This window comes from Bemisia tabaci, chromosome 5 (assembly GCF_918797505.1).
Source record: "Bemisia tabaci chromosome 5, PGI_BMITA_v3".
Lineage (NCBI taxonomy): Eukaryota > Metazoa > Arthropoda > Insecta > Hemiptera > Aleyrodidae > Bemisia > Bemisia tabaci.
Window position 1 is genome coordinate 20,272,445 of NC_092797.1, and position 19,878 is coordinate 20,292,322.

At 38.4% G+C, this 19,878-nt stretch overlaps 1 protein-coding gene across 2 annotated transcripts in view; it reads right to left on the reverse strand.

Moving 5' to 3' along the window:
* Positions 1–221: 221 nt before the first annotated feature.
* The window catches only part of LOC109044183 (probable G-protein coupled receptor CG31760), a 104,760-nt gene continuing 85,103 nt past the window's right edge, over positions 222–19,878 (reverse strand). For both annotated transcript variants that reach the window (XM_019061754.2, XM_072300400.1), the window contains exons 11-14: positions 13,326–13,464; positions 11,419–11,524; positions 3,548–3,691; positions 222–803 (exon numbers count right to left, since the gene is read on the reverse strand). In XM_019061754.2, coding sequence (XP_018917299.2) covers positions 591–803; positions 3,548–3,691; positions 11,419–11,524; positions 13,326–13,464 — 602 coding nt within the window. In that variant the 3' untranslated portion in view covers positions 222–590. The remainder of the gene's footprint in view (positions 804–3,547; positions 3,692–11,418; positions 11,525–13,325; positions 13,465–19,878) is intronic.

Sequence of the window (19,878 nt, forward strand, 5' to 3'; positions counted from 1 at the left end):
ACGTATGTGCCATTAGTTTCCCTATACACATAAGTGTTTTTCCAGAAGAGCCAGAATTTATAGTTCCAAAATGCAAAATGCAGTCCAATTAAGGGTCCCGTTGCCCCCAGAGACTTTTCTGATGGGGTAGGGGGGAAGGGCCCTAAGCTCGTAAATGTAACCAATGTTATGTCTTGGTACCCAGCCCAGAGGGATGCCTGTAAGTACGAATAAAATGCCAATCGTTTTCCTATAGGTTTTATTATACACAAAGGATATTTAAATCATTCGAAACAACAACAAAACAACCATGATCAGAGGTAATTCAACCAATCCGTTCAATGGCGTGGTGTGCTTTGATCGATTGATCTGCCATTTAAACCAATGGAAAAGTATCGATAAACAGGCTGTTCGCAGCGAACATCTTAATAATCGATTATTTACCACAGCTTCAAATGGAGAAATATCTATAGATCAAAAAGCACGCCACGCCACTGAATCTGTTTCAAAAGACGTTATAGATATTTAACAATTAGAAACTACCGACTTAACATTAATAAGGACGAGTAAAAAAGAAAAACAAATATCACAGCGAGATGAAGTCTATCAAACTAAGCAATAGCTTTGTCTTTGTCTTCTTGCAAAATTGCCGAACACTCCGTTTTCGAGAAGGGCGGCGATTTACCAAGCGGACTTTGGAGATGGACGGCAGTGTTCGAGTAGTTGAAATACCCACCAGCCTTTGGTTTCAAATGCCTGTTGTTCAGCTGCATCTGAATTATTTTCATGAACTCAATTTGCGCGGCAAGCTTCTGAATCTCCTCCTGAAAATTCAATGCAAAACATATTTTTTAATACCGCATCTTAAGTTTCGATACATAACTTATCAGTGGGCTGATTGTTGAAATTGATAGATAAGGGGATGGACAAAGAAGACAAACAGAGATGAGAGGGATTCTATTGGTGAAAACGGATGGTTACACTGACAAAAGAGATAAGTAATAGACTAACTGACGGCAACCCACGAGAGACCCTGCAGTTTGTCCGTTATTTTCTACCTTAGTCTATAAAAACCAACTTTTTCAACCAATAAGATCGCTCAATTTTTCCTCTGTTTTCTTTGGCTGCGGCTTAGTTTATCAATTTTTGCAATCAGCCCGCAGGCACGTATAAAAATCAGCCATACAGTGAAAAACAAAAATATTATTTTCGATGAGATCTCATAAAATAAAAGGGGGTGTTGTAAGCAACGAATTTTCCCATGATTGTGATGCAAATTCAGCTATAGTATCGCTACAGCGGCGGAAAATGTACGCTGAAGCTATGACGGAAACTGATGTTATTTCACTTCTTTCGGCGATTTCAAAGAGAGAGAAATGACACATAGTCTGGCGAGATGAGCCCTTGAATATGAAAGACTGATCATTTGAATGTTGAATAACATCTTAATACGCGCGCACTGTGCCAGAGAAAAAGCCTTTGCGCATTCATTACGTGAGAAGATTTGCACAATACTGTTACGAGCCATTTCTTTTTTGTTGGGATTTTTTTTCAGAAGAGAGAGATTTTTGTTCGTCATAATGAAACCTCCAAAGAGCCCGAAAAAAAAATAACTTGAGAAGAAACAGAGAAGAAAAACCGAAGACACGAAAATATGCATCATCTAGTGAAAATAGTGATCGTTACTTATTAATGAAGTCATTTTGATTAACGAAAGGTCTTGAATGAGATCGGACAAGTGCACAAAAAACGAGGCATTCTGAGTAAAAAAAAACGTAAAACGCGGTACCTGTTCGTAGAAAAGTTCCATTTTGGCAAAACTTGCACGAAATAATCATTTGGGAATCATTACTTTGTAAAAGCTTTGAACAAACAAAAATAAAAATGGATTGTCTGAGCCCTTCTTTATTAAACTTTAGTCGGGGAAAACATGTCATAACAAATGACATGCGTGTGATTTCTTTAGGAGATCCTCTCAAGGAAGTGGAAATGCACACTCATCGATTTAATTTCGATTTCCCCGCCATCACCAGACAGTCGTATAGGCCCAGTCTTTAGGAAATGTACCAAAATTAAAAAAATATGGGGATGGAAATAATGACTCTATCTAGACGATTTTATCAATTTTTTAAAGTAAATGCCCCTCTACCTTTTTTCTTTTCTTATTTATTTTTATTTTTTTTTTTTTACGATCGCCAACTTTTGAGCTCTTTTGTAACTAAATCTGTGAAATTAGTAACTTGATGGACATATTATCCCGTGACGTCACTGTAAAATCAGGACGTCAGAGGATCAGCACGTGAAATTATGCATGGGTCAAAAAGTGAACATGAGGAAGTTTTCCATTTCTGACACACAAAGGTAGTAATCATGAAACGGTAAGAGCGATGGCTTAGTGCGTCACGTGGAAAGTCTAGCTAGGAAAAGCTGTCTTTTTTCCACACACGTTGCTCACCGACTGGTCTATTCTCACCTTTGACAAATCACTCAGCAACTTTTCAGTACAATTTTAAATACGCAGTTTATTTCCCGCACTCAGAGACTAGGAATATGCTGACTAAACATTTTTAATGCGAAAAAAATATTGAGTGATTTAGAAATGAGCATTTAACTCTTTTCAAAGATAATTTCACCCATGATTATTAGAGTGCATGTTCAATTGCAAGGGTAGTTATAAGTATTCAGGAATCAGCAGGAATTTGGACAGCCAAGATGATTTTACGCATTTCTTGTGCTCGATGCTCGTATACTGTTCCGCAATGGGGTTAAAGCAGTGGGAGGAACGCCTGATTAACTGTGATGGAGTTTCAATGCAGTCACCATTTCTAGCATAATGTCGTTTCCTAACGAAAAAATTCTGTAATCATGAGAGAGTCACAGTGCAAAATTTGAAAGTGTTTGGACGTCGCACAATGGTGCTATGTAGGTGGAATGCATCAGGAATTTTATGAAAGTCTCTCTTCAATAGGCTTCATCGTAATAACAACTTTAAATATTTACGAAGGTCAAACCAAAAAATCTAATTTTCAAACGTTTTGAGAAGATGACAAGAAACCCACAGTACTGAAAAAACTTTATCGGTTTAAGTGAATAGGGAAAAACAAAAGGAATAGCATGATATAGATTAGATGCAAGAATAATGCTGGCCCGTCTACACGATACTAAAAAATATCAAAGCCAATATTATTAAATAAAAATCATTCCCTCAGTCTTGCACTGAAACTGTTCATTTTGTAATTCTAATCTAACTTTAACTATTTACTTTTAGCCTTGATTTCCCTTTAAAATACAGTGGAAATCGGATATTACGACATCGCTTATAACGACCTGCGATCTGGCCGGTCCCGTGACTGAAATCCTATTTATTCAGTGTATTTGAGCATCGGTTATAACGACAATCGGATACAACGACCAAATTTGGCCGGTCCCTAGAGGGTCGTTGTATCCGATTTCCACTGTAGTGTGTTGTACCTTTTATTCTATTATTCCGTTACTTACAATAATTGGGCCGTCTTGTTAGTGTTTTTTTCTCTATAATGTAAATATTATGCTCTTAATTTCTTCTTACCTTCAACTCTTCATTTTCTTGATAGGGGTCCGTCGTGGGCTCTGGCAAGAAGCCGACCCCGTTCGGAGAGAAGGAAGCTGTCACCGCGCGAGCTTTAGCTTTATTGTCTAATTGATCTCCTTGGCCCCTCATCACTCGCATTACCTATAAAAAACAAATATTTTTCGTATAAATTGAAAGAAAAAATGGTGTCATGAATGGGCAGTATCATGTCAGGCAACGCACACTGGAAAAAAACACATTGGATCTAGAGTCCAGACTATTGAAAACATTGACAAGAAAAAGGACTCTTGATTCAATCAGATTTAAGCTTCAATCAAAAGGAAATCCGCTTAAATTAAGAGGCTTGGTTCTTGATTTAAGCTTAAATCTGATTGAATCAAGAGTATTTTTTCTTGACGATGTTTTTAAGAGTCTGGACTCTAGATCCAATGTGTTTTTTTTCCAGTGTATGGAATCTCAGTTGAACTTTGTAGTTGAGTTTTCCACTTTCAGAGAGGACCGCGTGACAGAATAAACAAATTAAGCATTACAATATATGATTGCGTAATAAAATCTTAAGTTTCTTCAGTGCGTTAAAATGCGTGAAAAACTTTGAGGTATATACATTGCATGGGCAATGGGCATCGAGGGAGAAATTGGGCCGTTCCGAAATCATTCACCTTTAAATGATTAATCTAAACGGTACAGCTATCATATGTTTTCGGTGTTTAATTTTTTTTAATACTTAGTCAGGTTTTTACGGATCAGGCCGGAATTTTGTACGAAAATTTCATTTTTGTTTTCACAGGAGTATGATTTCTTAAAGGAATCTGAAGTTTCTTTCGCTCGGTTCGTCCGTACGGTTTCAAATGGGCGCATCGATGCCTTTTCGAATCCTTCCATTATGGCCAACAATGCAAGTAGAGGCAAATCGATATACCTAATCGATGAGCTAACAGCAAAGGCATGAAGGAATGTCTTCACATAGCACGATTGAGATATCACCCATTTTCAGATACAACTCATAAGAGCAAAGTTAGCATTCCTCTTGTGTTGGTCACTTAAAAATCTCGCCAAGCCAAATATTAAGTCAACTTGAATCAAATTGGTCCTAGTGTTGAGTAATTTCAATGTTCTTTACGAAGGCGGTTTTTCAGTGTGCTGAGTTTTTCTTGACAAATTTACAAATACAGTATTGCAGTGTAAGAGAGATAGTGTAAAATCCACCAGAACTCATTTGTTGCGAAATAAATATGCTGTTAATTGTCGATTTGATCACTGACTTTGACTTTATCATGGGTAAGAAGTTTGAACCTAATGATTCCAATGGTGAATATAAATTCTCACTCATCACTTGGTTTCGAACTGTTAAAACATAAATGTGACATATGTTGCGTGAACTTTTGACGAAGGAGAATAAAGTATACTATTTTGAAGAGCCTTAGCCTCCACCATGTTTGGTGGTACTTTTTCTACTTTACAGAGGTTTAATTTCCCAAGAAAGGTCAGAAAAGAATTTCAATCAATCTTGAGCGACGTGTCTCTCTCGTGGCCCTATCTAAATGCATCCTCTTAAATGATCAATGGGTTGGTTGAAGAGAATGTGTTGGTAGCCAACTACCACCCAGTATGTGTATCTTGTGTGTCAAGGTGTCTTGCGCTTATCCTACATTGTACCGCCATCCCAGCGGCCAAGTGCAACAGCCAATGAGGGGCGAACGCAAGATGCACCGCTCCTATTGGGTGGTGGTTGGCTACCGCCACAAGAGTATGAGACGACATGATCTCCAATAAGAGAAAACTGTATTGACGCAATTGAACAAGATCTGCAGGTCAATCGAATAAAATATTTAAATCCACGGAAAGCTACTAGAACCAAAAATTAAGTTTTGATGGGAAATAATATGAACGGATCCGTTTTCCTAATACGTGACCCATCCTCAGTTCAACCGGGACAAATATGCGAATCCCTCTCAGGTTACATGCCAACTGCGATTTTCGTTCGACCACTGACGCGACGCGACCTTCTGCTCCTCAACAGTATCCGGATCCGCTTTGACGATATATACTTATATACATCGAAAATTATATATACTGGCTTACAATTGGTTGCTGATCATCGTAAATTAAGTAACAAACTAACCAATCGGCGTCCTCTGGACCAAGAGAACAGATATTTAAAGAATAAATGGTGAATAGATAAAGAATAGATAGGAAATAGATAGAGGATAAATAATTATAGGATACATATTTATTCACTTGATCTATGCATACGGGTCGAGATGGTAACCGGTTCACCAGCCATTTATTTCTGCTACCCTAATAGCAACCCTGATAACCGTATGCCATCGTGGTTTTTTTAATACGGATCTGTCGTTTTAACAAAGAGCTTCGTGTTTTATTCTTTTTAATAATTTTTATCATTATAATATTCAATTAGAAAATGTATACGTAAAATTATGAAAAGTGGAATGATTCAATTAATTCCTTTCTTTTTTTAAATCGAATTTATAGATATATTGGTTTGATTCCTCAATGTTTTTGCTTTTTCTCCTCATTTTGTTATTTCTATTGCGGATGAAGATTTCCTAAATAATTGCCCCGCCTCGCTCCCTTACATTGCTTTGGAGAGATGATGTATTTTTTTAAGAGTAAAACTTGGTCAATTTTAATCGATTATAGGACCACTTTGAATACCTATATTCTGTTAAAGTTTTGTCCCCTCCAAGTTAATAAATTGCCTGTAATTGTAATATAAAAATTAGGTTTAATGCCTACAACTAGTAAAAAGCAGTGTATTTTACATGAATTGATCCTTACACACTTTTCATTTCAGTTTAGGCTTCTTTCCTCATTCATAACTTTATGGCAGGGTGCCCATAAAATTTCAAGAGTATTCTCCGTAAACCACCTCTTCATATTTCTTCGCGTAAAGTGCACACGAAACACGTTGGAAATATTGAGGAATTCTAAAACTAACTAAAAAGTAAGGACTTGGTGTTTTTGTTTTACATCGGAATCGGCAAATTCAAGCTTTTCGCTATGAAAAAAACCAAGATCAAAGTGGGTCAAACCGATCATCACCAACAAACTTGAGCATTCGTTAAATAATTTGAGCTTCGTTTCAGAGAACCCTATCTCTTCTTGAGAAATGCGACTCTTGTAAATGTGTCAATGAAGAAAAAAAGAAAAGCACAATAAAAATATGACCCGAAAACTGTAAGTATTGCTAGATTCATACTGTTCTGAGAAAAAATCAAAGCCAAAACAAATGGTCTGGCTTTTCTTTACCCTGAGAAAAGTGTGAACCCACTATCCTAACTTCCTATTACCAGGGATTAATCCAGCACACTTGAAAATTGTTGGTCTCTCGTTTTCAAACACGTTGAAACTAGCTAAGTCCGATTTAATTTGTGTAATGTTTGAAACCTCCTATTAGATTTTTTTTTGAGATTTTAATTTGGCCCTTAAATTTGTTTTCATGCCTAGTAGCTGACGATAAGCAAGATATCGATCGGAATGATTTATTATCTATCTACGGAAAATATTTCCGTAAGTATGACATCAATCATAGGCGGATCTAAAAAGGGGGCCCAGGGAGCGCCCGCCTCCCCCGTTCGCCCGAAAAAAAGAAAGAGGAAAGGTAAGGAAGATAGAAAAAAGAAAGCCGGAGGAACGGAGGGAATTAGAGGAAGGAATGACGCTTATCTTAGGCAATTATCCATTACGAAGTTAACTCGAACTGCATACTAGGCACGGTGCCCCTGAACTCACTTTAAATGCGACTTTGTTGTACATCAAAAATTCAAGTTGGAGGTTGTAGTGGGGTACTCCCTGATGGGTTTTTGGGCAATTTCGAAATAGGTTGTCGGAGCTCCTCGAAAAATAATCGCATTTTTGTGGTTTTTTAGGGGTAAAATAGCAAAATTGGCCTCCGGGCGACAAATTAAACCCCTCTCCCTCATCCTTGCCTTGACCGATCTGAATTTTTAGTATGTTTTTACCTGGTATAAGATGGGACTTTTCTGAAATTTTCATGCCCATCACAAATTTTTTTGCTCCCGCGGCAGCGTTGCCAAGTTGCGGACTCCAAAATATCGAATTTAATGATAAAATGAAGGTTTCGGAGTGTGATTTCCATTCAAAATCAAAAATTCAAATTGTAAGTTGTAGTAGGGTACTGCCTGATGGGGTTTTGGCAATTTCGAAGTAGAGTGTTTGAGATTTTTGAAAAATAATCGAATTTTTGCGGTTTTTTAAGGGTAAAATAGCACACTGCGCACGGGGCGGCAAGTTGAACCTTTTCTCTCTCATCCTTGCCGTGACCGATCTGAACATTTAGTATGTATTAACCTGGTATAAGATGTGACTTTTCTGAAATTTTCATGCCCATACAAAATTTTTTGCCCCCCGCGGCAGCGTTGCCAATTTGCGGACTCAAATATATCGAATTTGATGATAAAATGAAGGTTTCGAGGTGTGATTTCCTCCAAAATTTCACGAAAAATGTGCAATCTGAGAGTTTTCGATAAGAAAAGGCATACTTGAACAATTTAGAGTTGCAGTGTTGCCAGCTTTTGATTTAAAATTCGTCAAAATGACCCAAATCGCGTTGCAACCTCGAGCGCTGGATTTTTATTTCGTTCAGAATTGGTTATTACGGTTCTTCTGTACTCTATGCATTTAGGTACCATGAAAATTATGCCATTACTTACTTGATGGGTGCAGCTAACTCAACAAGAGAGGCCGGATAAAGCGATGAGTCGGGGGAAAACGAGCGGTTCGGGTTGACAGAAAGTTCTTAAATCTACTCCATCACCAGAAGTAGAATTTGAGAACTTTCTCCCACCCCCCAAACCTTATCCCTGTTGCAGTCAATCCTTTGAACATCTGATCTGAAATTTTGCCCCCGAATTTTACCAAAAACATGAAAAATAAAAACACGTTTTTGTGCACAAAAACATCATGTTTTTGGTAAAAATTCGGGGGCAAAATTTCAGATCAGATGTTCAAAGGATTGACTGCAACAGGGATAAGGTTTGGGGGGTGGGAGAAAGTTCTCAATTCTACTTTCTGGTGATGGAGTAGATTTAAGAACTTTCTGTCAACCCGAACCGCTCGTTTTCCCCCGACTCATCGCTTTATCCGGCCTCTCTTGTTGAGTTAGCTGCACCCATCAAGTAAGTAATGGCATAATTTTCATGGTACCTAAATGCATAGAGTACAGAAGAACCGTTAATAACCAATTCTGAACGAAATAAAAATCCAGCGCTCGAGGTTGCAACGCGATTTGGGTCATTTTGACGAATTTTTAAATCAAAAGCTGGCAACACTGCAACTCTAAATTGTTCAAGTATGCCTTTTCTTATCGAAAACTCTCAGATTGCACATTTTTCGTGAAATTTTGGAGGAAATCACACCTCGAAACCTTCATTTTATCATCAAATTCGATATATTTTGAGTCCGCAAATTGGCAACGCTGCCGCGGGGGGCAAAAAATTTTGTATGGGCATGAAAATTTCAGAAAAGTCACATCTTATACCAGGTTAATACATACTAAATGTTCAGATCGGTCACGGCAAGGATGAGAGAGAAAAGGTTCAACTTGCCGCCCCGTGCGCAGTGTGCTATTTTACCCTTAAAAAAACCGCAAAAATTCGATTATTTTTCAAAAATCTCAAACACTCTACTTCGAAATTGGCCAAAACCCCATCAGGCAGTACCCTACTACAACTTACAATTTGAATTTTTGATTTTGAATGGAAATCACACTCCGAAACCTTCATTTTATCATTAAATTCGATATTTTGGAGTCCGCAACTTGGCAACGCTGCCGCGGGAGCAAAAAAAATTTGTATGGGCATGAAAATTCAGAAAAGTCCCATCTTATACCAGGTAAAAACATACTAAAAATTCAGATCGGTCAAGGCCAAGGATGAGGGAGAGGGGGTTTAATTTGTCGCCCGGAGGCCAATTTTTGCTATTTTACCCCTAAAAAACCACAAAAATGCGATTATTTTTCGAGGAGCTCCGACAACCTATTTCGAAATTGCCCAAAAACCCATCAGGGAGTACCCCACTACAACCTCCAACTTGAATTTTTGATGTACAACAAAGTCGCATTTAAAGTGAGTTCAGGGGCACCGTGTAGGTGCTTCAAAATTTTGAAAATTTTATCGGCCCCCCTCCCCCGGTTGATGTGTCTAGATCTGCCTATGACATCAGTGCGGTAAGTATAGCCTACCTAAGATCCTACCTGATTTTAGACCTAGATAGAATTTTGAGTGAAGTTAATCAAAGTCCCGGTATTAAGTTAGGTATAAGTATTTGCTTCAATGAAAACGTATACATTAACGTAATTATCGTATCAAACTTGCAAAATATGCAGACTCACAAAGAAACTAGCTCTTGAGTTGTCGAGGCCTAACAGTGAAATTCTGGCGAATTATGTTTTACGTTGCAAACGATATTCATAAAATGCGCCTTCAATAATGCGGACGACAATTTGTCTTATCGCTCATTACTATTTGAGAACTCCATCGTTTGATGTAGGAGTTTCGGATTTATTGACGTTTTTTATGATAAGTCTAAAGGATCAAATACAAATACAGCGGTTTCAAATCACCTCCAGAGATTGGTTTGCAGCTAGTATGCGCAAAATTAGCATGGAAAACTAAATTAAGTGTACTAATGGCAAGCATTTCTAGGTGTGCGAAAATGTAGGACTTAGCAGTAAATAATTGTGATTAGCAAGAATTGCATCAATATCCCCCCCCCCACACCCCGTGAAACTTGTCATTCTTTGAATGAAATCCCCATACCAAAGCCAAAGAATCAATCGTCTTAACCAAAATTTTCCGCGATGCAAAATCATGCATGGTATTTTATGGCAAGTGCAAAATATATCATTCGGTTGCAGGCACTTCAATATGAAAAGTCGAAGCCATCATTCATAATGTAAATACATTTTTTTTTAAAACATTTTTTGAATATGAACTACTCATCTAGTAGAAACTGCCTCTGTTCTCAGCTGATGATGATGTTTTACTGAATGTGATCTTTCATTTTCTCTTAAATTGCAAAAATAGTTTTAGGGAATCAACAAACTGCTATTATCGATGAAATACATTTTTAGTAAATAGGGTTGATTTCAGATGACTTTATAGACTTTATAGTTTATTTTTAAAATCAAACAAAACTCATCATACTCGAGATTTTCGTAGGGGTCTGAAGCGAGTTCAGTGTGTGCACCATTTGACTGATCATTCATTGACCGATTAAATAACTTATCCCTCATAATTTTATAGATGCGGCCGTTAAATTGTCTTGCTTTTGAAATACGCAGCCAAGTTATAAATTTTAAAACTGGCCATTTTTCTGGGGTGGAGCTTCAGATAAATCGTACATCGAATAACCTTTATTGGTATTTTTCTAGTACAACTCTTCTCAAAGCTTACTTTTCGCATAAAATTGAACACGAGTGCTCACTCGAGTTCAAAAAATACTTGAAATACATGTGCTTGTACATGTACATATAGCTTACATGTACTTTTTGAACAAGAATAACTTGTACGATAAACTGTATGATTCTAAAAAAATCCCTCCTCTATTAGATTTGGTCGGTGCGAAATTACTATGAGAAGTACTTTTAATAGTTCAAGGTTTTGTTTTTTCAGAAGAATTCTGCCTTCACATACTTTCAAAATTGAATATTTAAAAAAAAAATTCCTTCTCGGATGAATTTTATCTCTTCCTGTTCTCTAGAATGTAAAGCGAATCAATCGTTTGTGTCCTCCAGTGAGAGTTGCAAACCCGTCGTCATGCATGGCTAATAATATAAGTATGGTAGAAATAAAAAAATGATAATAAGTTACGAGCTAGGTTCGTACTTTGGGTCCAAAGATGAGTGCGATAGTGACGGAGGTGCTGCATTGGGTACGAATAAATCCTAAGAAGTACTTCCCGTCTGGACTTGCATTAGGCAGGATGAAAAGGCTGGTGGATTAAAAGAACAAAAAATTATTAGCTACTGGAAGTGAACCTCATTAGATAAATATGCACTGCCGTATTTACTATTCAAGGTTCAGCGTGATATTCCGATCCTATTCTATAGAAAAATCCTGAGGTCAACATGTTCCATGGCGCAAGTTAAACTTTACGATAACGAGTAATCAATTTTAATCCAGACTATTTCAACTCTCTCGGTTACAATTGTTGGAATCTTAAATTGAGATATTTACTGTGAAGCCAAATTCAAATACTCTAAGTAAGTGAAAGCATACTTTCTGATATTGTGTGCCAAAAACTTATAGGTGCATTGAATAACGGGATTTCATGCAATAAATAGCTATGTCGTTTCGAAGATGTATCTATGAAGAAGCTATTTCAGTTAAACATTGTACCCAGTTTTAAAAATATCGATAAAAATTAAAACACGTAACGCTCTAGAGGAGGGGGGTGTGTCAGCGTTACGTCAGTGGCGTGGCGCGAATTGCGATATATCGATTGTTATGCCATTTAAACCTATGGTAAAGAATCGATAATTAAGGTGTTCTCTGCGAACACCCTGTTTATCGATCCTTATCCATGGGTTTAAATGGCATAACAATCGATGTATCTCAATTCACGCAACGCCACTGCGTTACGTAACCCCCTCTATTATTGGCAAAAACCGCACATAATCCAAAATGTATCAGCCTCAACCTCATTTCTTCGACATTATACGAAGCGTAACAAAAGGTGGGGGTGGGGGGTATAAAATGCCGAAAAAGTGCGTTAACTAATTTATGAACGCTCCCTTTTGTGTATGTTTACTTCATTTTCATTTCAGTTAAATAAGATCCAAAAAATGGTATTAAAAATAGTCCAGACTATTCAGTTCCCTGCAGCTTTCTGTGTAGGGGTCACTTTAAGAATTCTACTACATGCACTACAATTGTATGAAATGCATGCTAACTGACAATTTAAAATTGTATCTAACAAATGCATTTGAAACGTAATTAAAGAGTCCAAGTGATTTTCAGGTTTCTTCATTTTTTTGGGCAATTAACGTAGACGTGCAACAGCCCCGTCTGAGCAATGTACATGTATATCAAAATAAACCCTAAATATATTATTTGATTTTTCTACAGTGGTCATGAAATAAACGCCTACTGTATACCCATCTAAGCGTAATGTAGTCAAATGAGTAATTGAAATATATTCTGGCAGTATAAAATTCATTAATGTCTCTGATAGAATTAACTAACTAACTGACCATTTAATTTTTTAAACAATTACAATCTTGAATATAATTTACGACTGTGGGTGAGATGTTGCATTTTATACTAATTCATGCCAAAAATGTTCCGAAGCAAGTGCGGAAGCTATGTAGCACACCAGAGGCGTAGCCAAAGTATATGGGAGAGCGGTATAAAATACAAAGTTTCTCGGAAGAGAGAAATCCGAAGTTTACACATTCTTGAAAATCACAAAAATTACTTCTTTTTTTGGACAATTTTCGGGCCTTTGGGGGCTTAGGCCTCCTGGACCTTCCTTGGCCACGCCACTGCAGCATACATAGTCCTTAAATTCTATGTTTTTGACAAAAACTTTTCGACAGAGCTCATACTTTGAAAAAAAGGAGGTAAGGTCTTGAAAATCACTCTGCTAATAAACATAATAAACGTGGTATCAAGATGACCATGGTTTTAACAGCTGTTCTCTCTTTTTCATGCCTTCTTAACAATTCTCTAAAATAAGCAGGTAATATTAATGAAATTACCAGAATTATCCTAAATAAGCTCAGTATACTTACTGGAGTGAGACCATAAAAATATTTACAGCAGCTATGTTATAAATGGCATAGCTAATCATTCTCGCCTCATTATACAATGACTCGGCATTACGAACGTTATAACAAACTCGCACTCCCCATGCTAAGAACAAAACCTCTCCTGTAAAAATAAAAATTTAAATAATTGCATGTCGAGCCATAACAATACGTATTTAATGAGAATATGATAATGTATAAATTGAATAAAATAACTCGATAAAAAAGGTTCTTTCCTTTCTAAAGATTTTCACGAACAGTAACTTCAGAGGCAATTTGTGGACCAATTTTGGCCCTGGTCAATGCCCATCTCATAGATAGATGTTCAGTTGTTTTAAGAATCTATCGATGGAGAGACGTGAGTGATCGATTATGGACATTTCTCCATTTGAAGCTATGGTAAAGAATCGATTATTAAGGTGTTCGCGACGAACATCCTGTCCATCGATCCTTTTCCATAGGTTTAAATGACAGATCAATCGATACATCGCGAAGCACGCCACGCCACTGCTATGGCTGGTGTCAAATGCACGTCTTTGCATCGTCAGGATAGATGAAATATGCATGGAACTGAGAGGTGAACATACTCCGAATGTAACTTTCATCACAACCCTCGAAACAAATGAATTTTCAGTTATGCACGTACATTCACTGTCACTCGGCTGCATGCGAGGGTCTCCAGTTGGAGACGAGTGGCTCTTTCGGCGTGCTTCAAATGCATATTTGATAACTTTGCGGTCATTAACTTTTCATCAAGACCGTCAGAGTGCGTGGTGTCGCTGCGAGGTGAAATTAAGCCACGGAAAAGTCCGAGTTTAGAGGAGAACAAATCAGGAACTAAAACGCGAAGCAGCTGGCATGCACATGAACGAAATATAACAAGCTGCTGATTTCTCAACATCTGCTCCTGCTCACCATTTCCCTTTATTTTTAGATCGGGGAAGCCCAGCAAACATAATTTTTTGCTGGGATTTAGCTAGTGAAAAGAGGAAATGCTTCTTACGAAAAATGCGTCAAAAATCGCAATGGGGGAGTTGAAGAAGTCCGAACTTACGCTTGCACAATCTGCGTGAGAAATTTCAAATTTTTGAGCCTTACATTCAATGAACTCACAACCAGATTTACAACTGATTTTTTTTTTTTTTTTTTTTTTCTTTATTGGGTGAAATAACAACAATCTAAAGACTCGCTCCAACAAAAATTTGCAACAAACCCATTGATTGAGATTATGAAAGGTTTTCGAGAGCCCCGCACCAACATGCATCAGACATATCGGCCCTGTAACCCTTGGAAAAGTTGAAATAGAAACTTGACATTTTGTGGATGCTCTTAAGAGTCCTAAGATCAAGGGAAACTAATTTAAGGGGACCGCCCTGAGAAAAGGGGCAAGAACCTCAGGGGTTAGGGGTGGGGAACTTTTGGTCCTTTTAGATCACCCTGTATATAGGCAAGTTGCTCCGGACTTAGGCCCTATATTACCAAAATCAAAGCAGTTTTATCTCTCCACCAACTGCAAGACCATTTGATGCTGTGATAAATCCCTGACTTGACCTAGAGTCCCTTTATACCCAGAGTTAAGACAACTCGATTATCAGCTGACTGGCAGCCGGCCTTGGCTGGCCATGGAGGCCGAAACGAGTGCACCCAAACGAACGATATTGAGGGATAAGGATCAGGAATCCTGCGATGTCTGTCAAACAAAAACAACAACATCAACAAATTGATCAATTAAAAAGAAAATGAGATTGGTTTGTGAATAATTTCTTAATCTATTTTCATTTTGGACCGATGGAAATAACAATTTACTCTTGATAAACCACAATTAGGTAATATTTTCATTATTCTTGTTCACATTCGAGGCACCGCCATCTTGGTGCACTCGTTTCGGCCTCCATGAGCGAGAACCAATCAGAATTGGATTTTTTTTTAGGCCACTTTCAGCCCAACCCTGGCCCAACCAAAAGTGAGTTGTCTTAACTCTGGGTATAAAGGGACTCTAACTTGACCAAAAATTTGGCTGAAATATCATAACTTCTCTAATGAAAAAGGACTGGAAAGTTCACTTTCATTTGAGGTAAGTCCCTCACCCCTTATAAGAAAAAGATCTTGAGCCCCCTCCCACTTCCAAGTTTGGATACCATGCAGTAAATCAAATCAACCCATACACCTCTTTGTTTTATCGTAACTCCTCTTTTAGATAACTCACTTTCATGTTGAGGGATGTGGCATATCAGCCGATGATTTGCGAGATAAGATTACGAGCATCATGGTTGCGTGAGAAATAAATTGCAATCCATTATAATGAAAAGGATCAAGCCTGGATGTTGCGTTGCAAGAGACGAGTGAAGAGGAAGACTGATTGATGTTGATGCTTTCCGCAGAAAATCAGATCGTGTTTCGTCCAAGAGCATTCCAATGTCGCTAACCTTGCAAACATAAACGATCATCTAAACTAGTTTCACCTCTACTCCCAATAAACTATGAATTCAAGACGAAAATTACCGTCGCAAAGTTTACTTTTTGCAAAGAATGTACCTAAGTTGCACAATCCCAGCAACATTGAAATGCTCTTAGTTCCTTTTTGCAAAATGCAATCCAATTAGTTGTTGCTGCAAAAAAATAGTTTCCCACAACCTGCTATACAATGCTCCAGTGACCATGTAAGTTGGCCCGAGCACCAACTTTTCGGGAAGAAAGCCTTTCCTCAACCTGTTTTCTCACGTAATATCCGCCCGAGTTTCGCATATCTTCCGTTTCTCCTCATCGCAGCTTCCATCAAACCGCAATTGCCCGGAAACTAGGACCGCGCATCTTATCTGATAAAATCGTTGCTCTTTAGACCGATTCTGGGGGGTTAGACTAGACTAGTCGATGAGTCAACTGTTGATCTAATTTCATTACGTGAACGTAGAAGAAAAACGGGGCAAAAAATCACTAATGTGTAATCAATTTTCAAGGACAATTCTGTAATTTCTCCTACGATTTTAAATAGATTAAAACGCATAATATCCAAAATCTAAGCTCAGATTCGGATTCCTCGTGAAAAATTGATGAGATTTAATGCATCATATGTTCGAATAGCGTGAAGGAAAGAGGTTTAATGACGTAAAAAAACACTAATGTGTGATCAATTTTCAAGGACAATTCTGTAAATTCTCCTACGATTTTAAATAGATTAAAACGCGTAATATCGAAAATCTAAGCTCAGATTTGGATTCCTCGTGAAAAATTGATGAGATTTCATGTATAATATGTTAAAATAGCGTGAAGGAAAAAGGTTTAAACGACGCGTATAGATTCTGTCATGCTACCCGTTTGAACTACGCCGCCGCGCCCCGCGGGTCGCCCGAGATGCAACCGAACGGGGAGGCGCCGGCCGGCGCTAAGCATTCGGTTTCGTCCCGAGGAATTCCTCACGATAAATTCTTATTCTTCCTCCTCCGCTGACCCACTGAGCACTACCCATGTTGCCACGTTGCATTCATATGCTCGAATCAGTATGTCTACGTTACGTCTCTTTCCTTCACGCTATGCTCGGGTATGATACATGAAATTGTATCAATTTTTAACGAGGAATCCGAATCTGAACTTCGATTTTGGGTATCACGCGTTTTAAGTCAAATTTTCCAAATTCGAAAATCTGAAATGACTGACGTGGCTTAAAATGTCATCTCGGCTCCTGTTCGATGGATTTTCCTAAAATTCGGTGCCAGGGTATGATACATGAAATCGCATCGATTTTTTACGAGGAATTCGAATCTGAACTTCGATTTTGGGGATCACGCGTTTTAAATCAAAATCTGTCAAAATTCAAAAAATTCAAAATTCGAAAATCCGAAATGGCTTAAAATGCTATCTCGGCTCCTGTTCGATGGATTTTTCTGAAATTCGGTGTCAGGAGGTATTTTTCGACGGGAAACTCGAATTTATAGTCCATTTTTTAAAATTCTCAAATTCAAGATGGCGGACGTGGGCTAAAATGCTATCTCGGATTCTGTTTGTTCGAGTCTTGTGAAACGCGGTATCACACGGTATTTTTCAACGGAAAACTCGAATTTTTAGTCAATTTCTGAAAATTCTCAACTCCAAAATGTTGGATGTGGCCTAAAATGAGCCCCGGTTCTGGCCTCCGTTTCTGTTCGTTAGAGCTTTGTGAACCGCGGGATCAGAGGTACTTTTCGACGGGCAACGACGGCAACAAAGTAGATTTCTGAAAATTCTCAAATCCAATATGGCGGACGTGGCCTAAAATGCTATGTCGGCTCCTGTTCGATGGATTTTTCTGAAACTCACTTTTTTATCCCGAAACTTTTGTTTCGGGGTATTTTTTGACCGGAAACTCGAATTTTTAGTCAATTTTTAAAAATTCTCAAATCCAAGATGGCGGACGTGGCCTAATATGCTATCTCGGTTTCTCTTCGTTCGAGTTCGCTGATACTCGGTATCGCGGGGTATTTTTCGACGGGAAACTCAAATTTCTAGTCAAATTTCCAACATTCGTAAACCCAAGATGGCGGCCGTGGCCCAAAATGTCATCTCAGCTCCTGTCGGTTTTTGTGAAACGTAGTGTTAGGGTAACTCTTTCCAGTCAAATCTTCAAAATTTGAAAATCACGATTGCTAGAAACCAGAGCATTGTATGGCGGGTTATGAAAAACTATTTTTCGCAGGAACAAGTAACCCGCTTCTTCAAAAATAGCAACTTCACACTCATAAGTATGTATAGTGAAGAAATTTTAAGCCAGGATATTTTTTAACTGACAGTAGGTATTCCGTGTTATGGCGCTCCCTTACTACATGCCTACTCTTGTATTTCTGTACAGCCGCAAATTGAGGGTCAAGGGGCGCCTGACCGTCTATGGACCAGGTGGAGTTTTTGTCCTGAAAATTTACCTTTAGACGGCAATTCTCTTTATATTTGGTCTATGGTTTTTATGCCCCCCCCCCCTTTCTCGCGGACTCTCTTTTCACTTTTCTTGCCTACTTTTTCCTTCCATTTCCCCCCTTCTTCCTTGCTTTCACTGCCCAACCTTGTTTCCTTTTCCTTTTTTCCCCTTTTCCTTTCTTCCCTATTTTTCCTTTTCCTTTTCCCCCTTTTTTTCCCCTCTCTTCTTCTTTCGTGGCGCCCCCCCCCCCCCAAAGGCTGGCGCCCGTGTGCGCCGCACGCCCTGCACACGCCCTAAGTCCGGGCCTGTGTTTCGATAAGCTGAGTGTAAATTTACGACTCCATTTTTAGAACAAATGAGTGACGGTGGAATTTGCTGGGCAATTAGTTCTATATCTGAGGTATATGAGGAGGTAATTTCAATAGCCGTAATGAATAACATTTTGATGAATCTTTGAGGTGTCTAGACGTTGTCCTGCATCCCTAGTTTCTTGAGTTAGTAACGTGAGCTATGAGCGGAAAATCTCCATCACCAATCCACGGATCTCCTTCCCACGATTATGAAGGTGGAAAGACGCTTTTTGTTACTCACGCGATTACAAATTTTTTGGGTAGAAAATCAAAAGGCACTTGCTCTTCTAAAGGAATTAATCTTGAGGATTCATACACTGAGAAAAAGCTGTCGGTATCGGGTTATGATTACGGGCTGTGGCCGTTGCAAATTCAAACGGTATCAATATTTTTATGACAAAATACTAAACTCTGAGAGAAGTTTAGAATTTTTACTTGACATTTTCAGAGACATTAAATTGACTTGTGAGACAAATCTTCCGAGGGAGAGGACTACTAGCAAAAGTTCACGGAATTTTGCGCGAAATTTAAGTTCCGTATTATATCTCTGTGTGGACAAGGCCTTCCGCCATTCATCAGAAATCAACAAAAAAAGTATGAAAGAACAAACATAAAATGTGGTTTAATAATTTTAACTTCCACCGCCGCGCCGGCGCCGCGAGCTGACCGTACTGTGTTATGCGCAATGCGTGAAGTATTCATCCAGTCTTGTATGCGCTATGCATTTCACGCTGACTGCACTGTGTTAGACGCAATGCGTGAAATATTCATGCAGTCTTGAAGGCGCTAATATGTGTTACATGCCGACTGCCGCGCCGAGGCAGGGCTTCTCCTATTCATCTCAAGTCCTCGTCATCATTGCTCTCTGCGCAGCGCCGCTCTATGCCAAATTGCGCGTTTGGTTTCTCTCTTAACTCGACTTATTGAAGGTGCTGTCTCTTGTATCACCGAAAGTCGACAAAATTATAAATTACTATACTAAAAGGAGAGAATGAGATTTTAAAGAAATGAGAGCTTTTGTCACCTTTTCTCGTTTGTATTTTTTTTTCTGAATCCGATTTTTCTATATACCTACATTTAATAAAAAATGCAAAGTTTGCAAGTTGCTAAATTTGCCGCCATGGGCCGCGGCCCATGTGGCCACCCCCTAAATCCGGCCCTGCATGTATACGATGTTATGCCTTAGCATGAGAATATTAGAACATACCGTCTGATCCGGGTTCAAACGCAGTTATATAAAGCCTTTCAAAGTTTAAAATATTGAATTTAATGAATCGTTCCAAGAGATGTTCTGAAGCTAAAA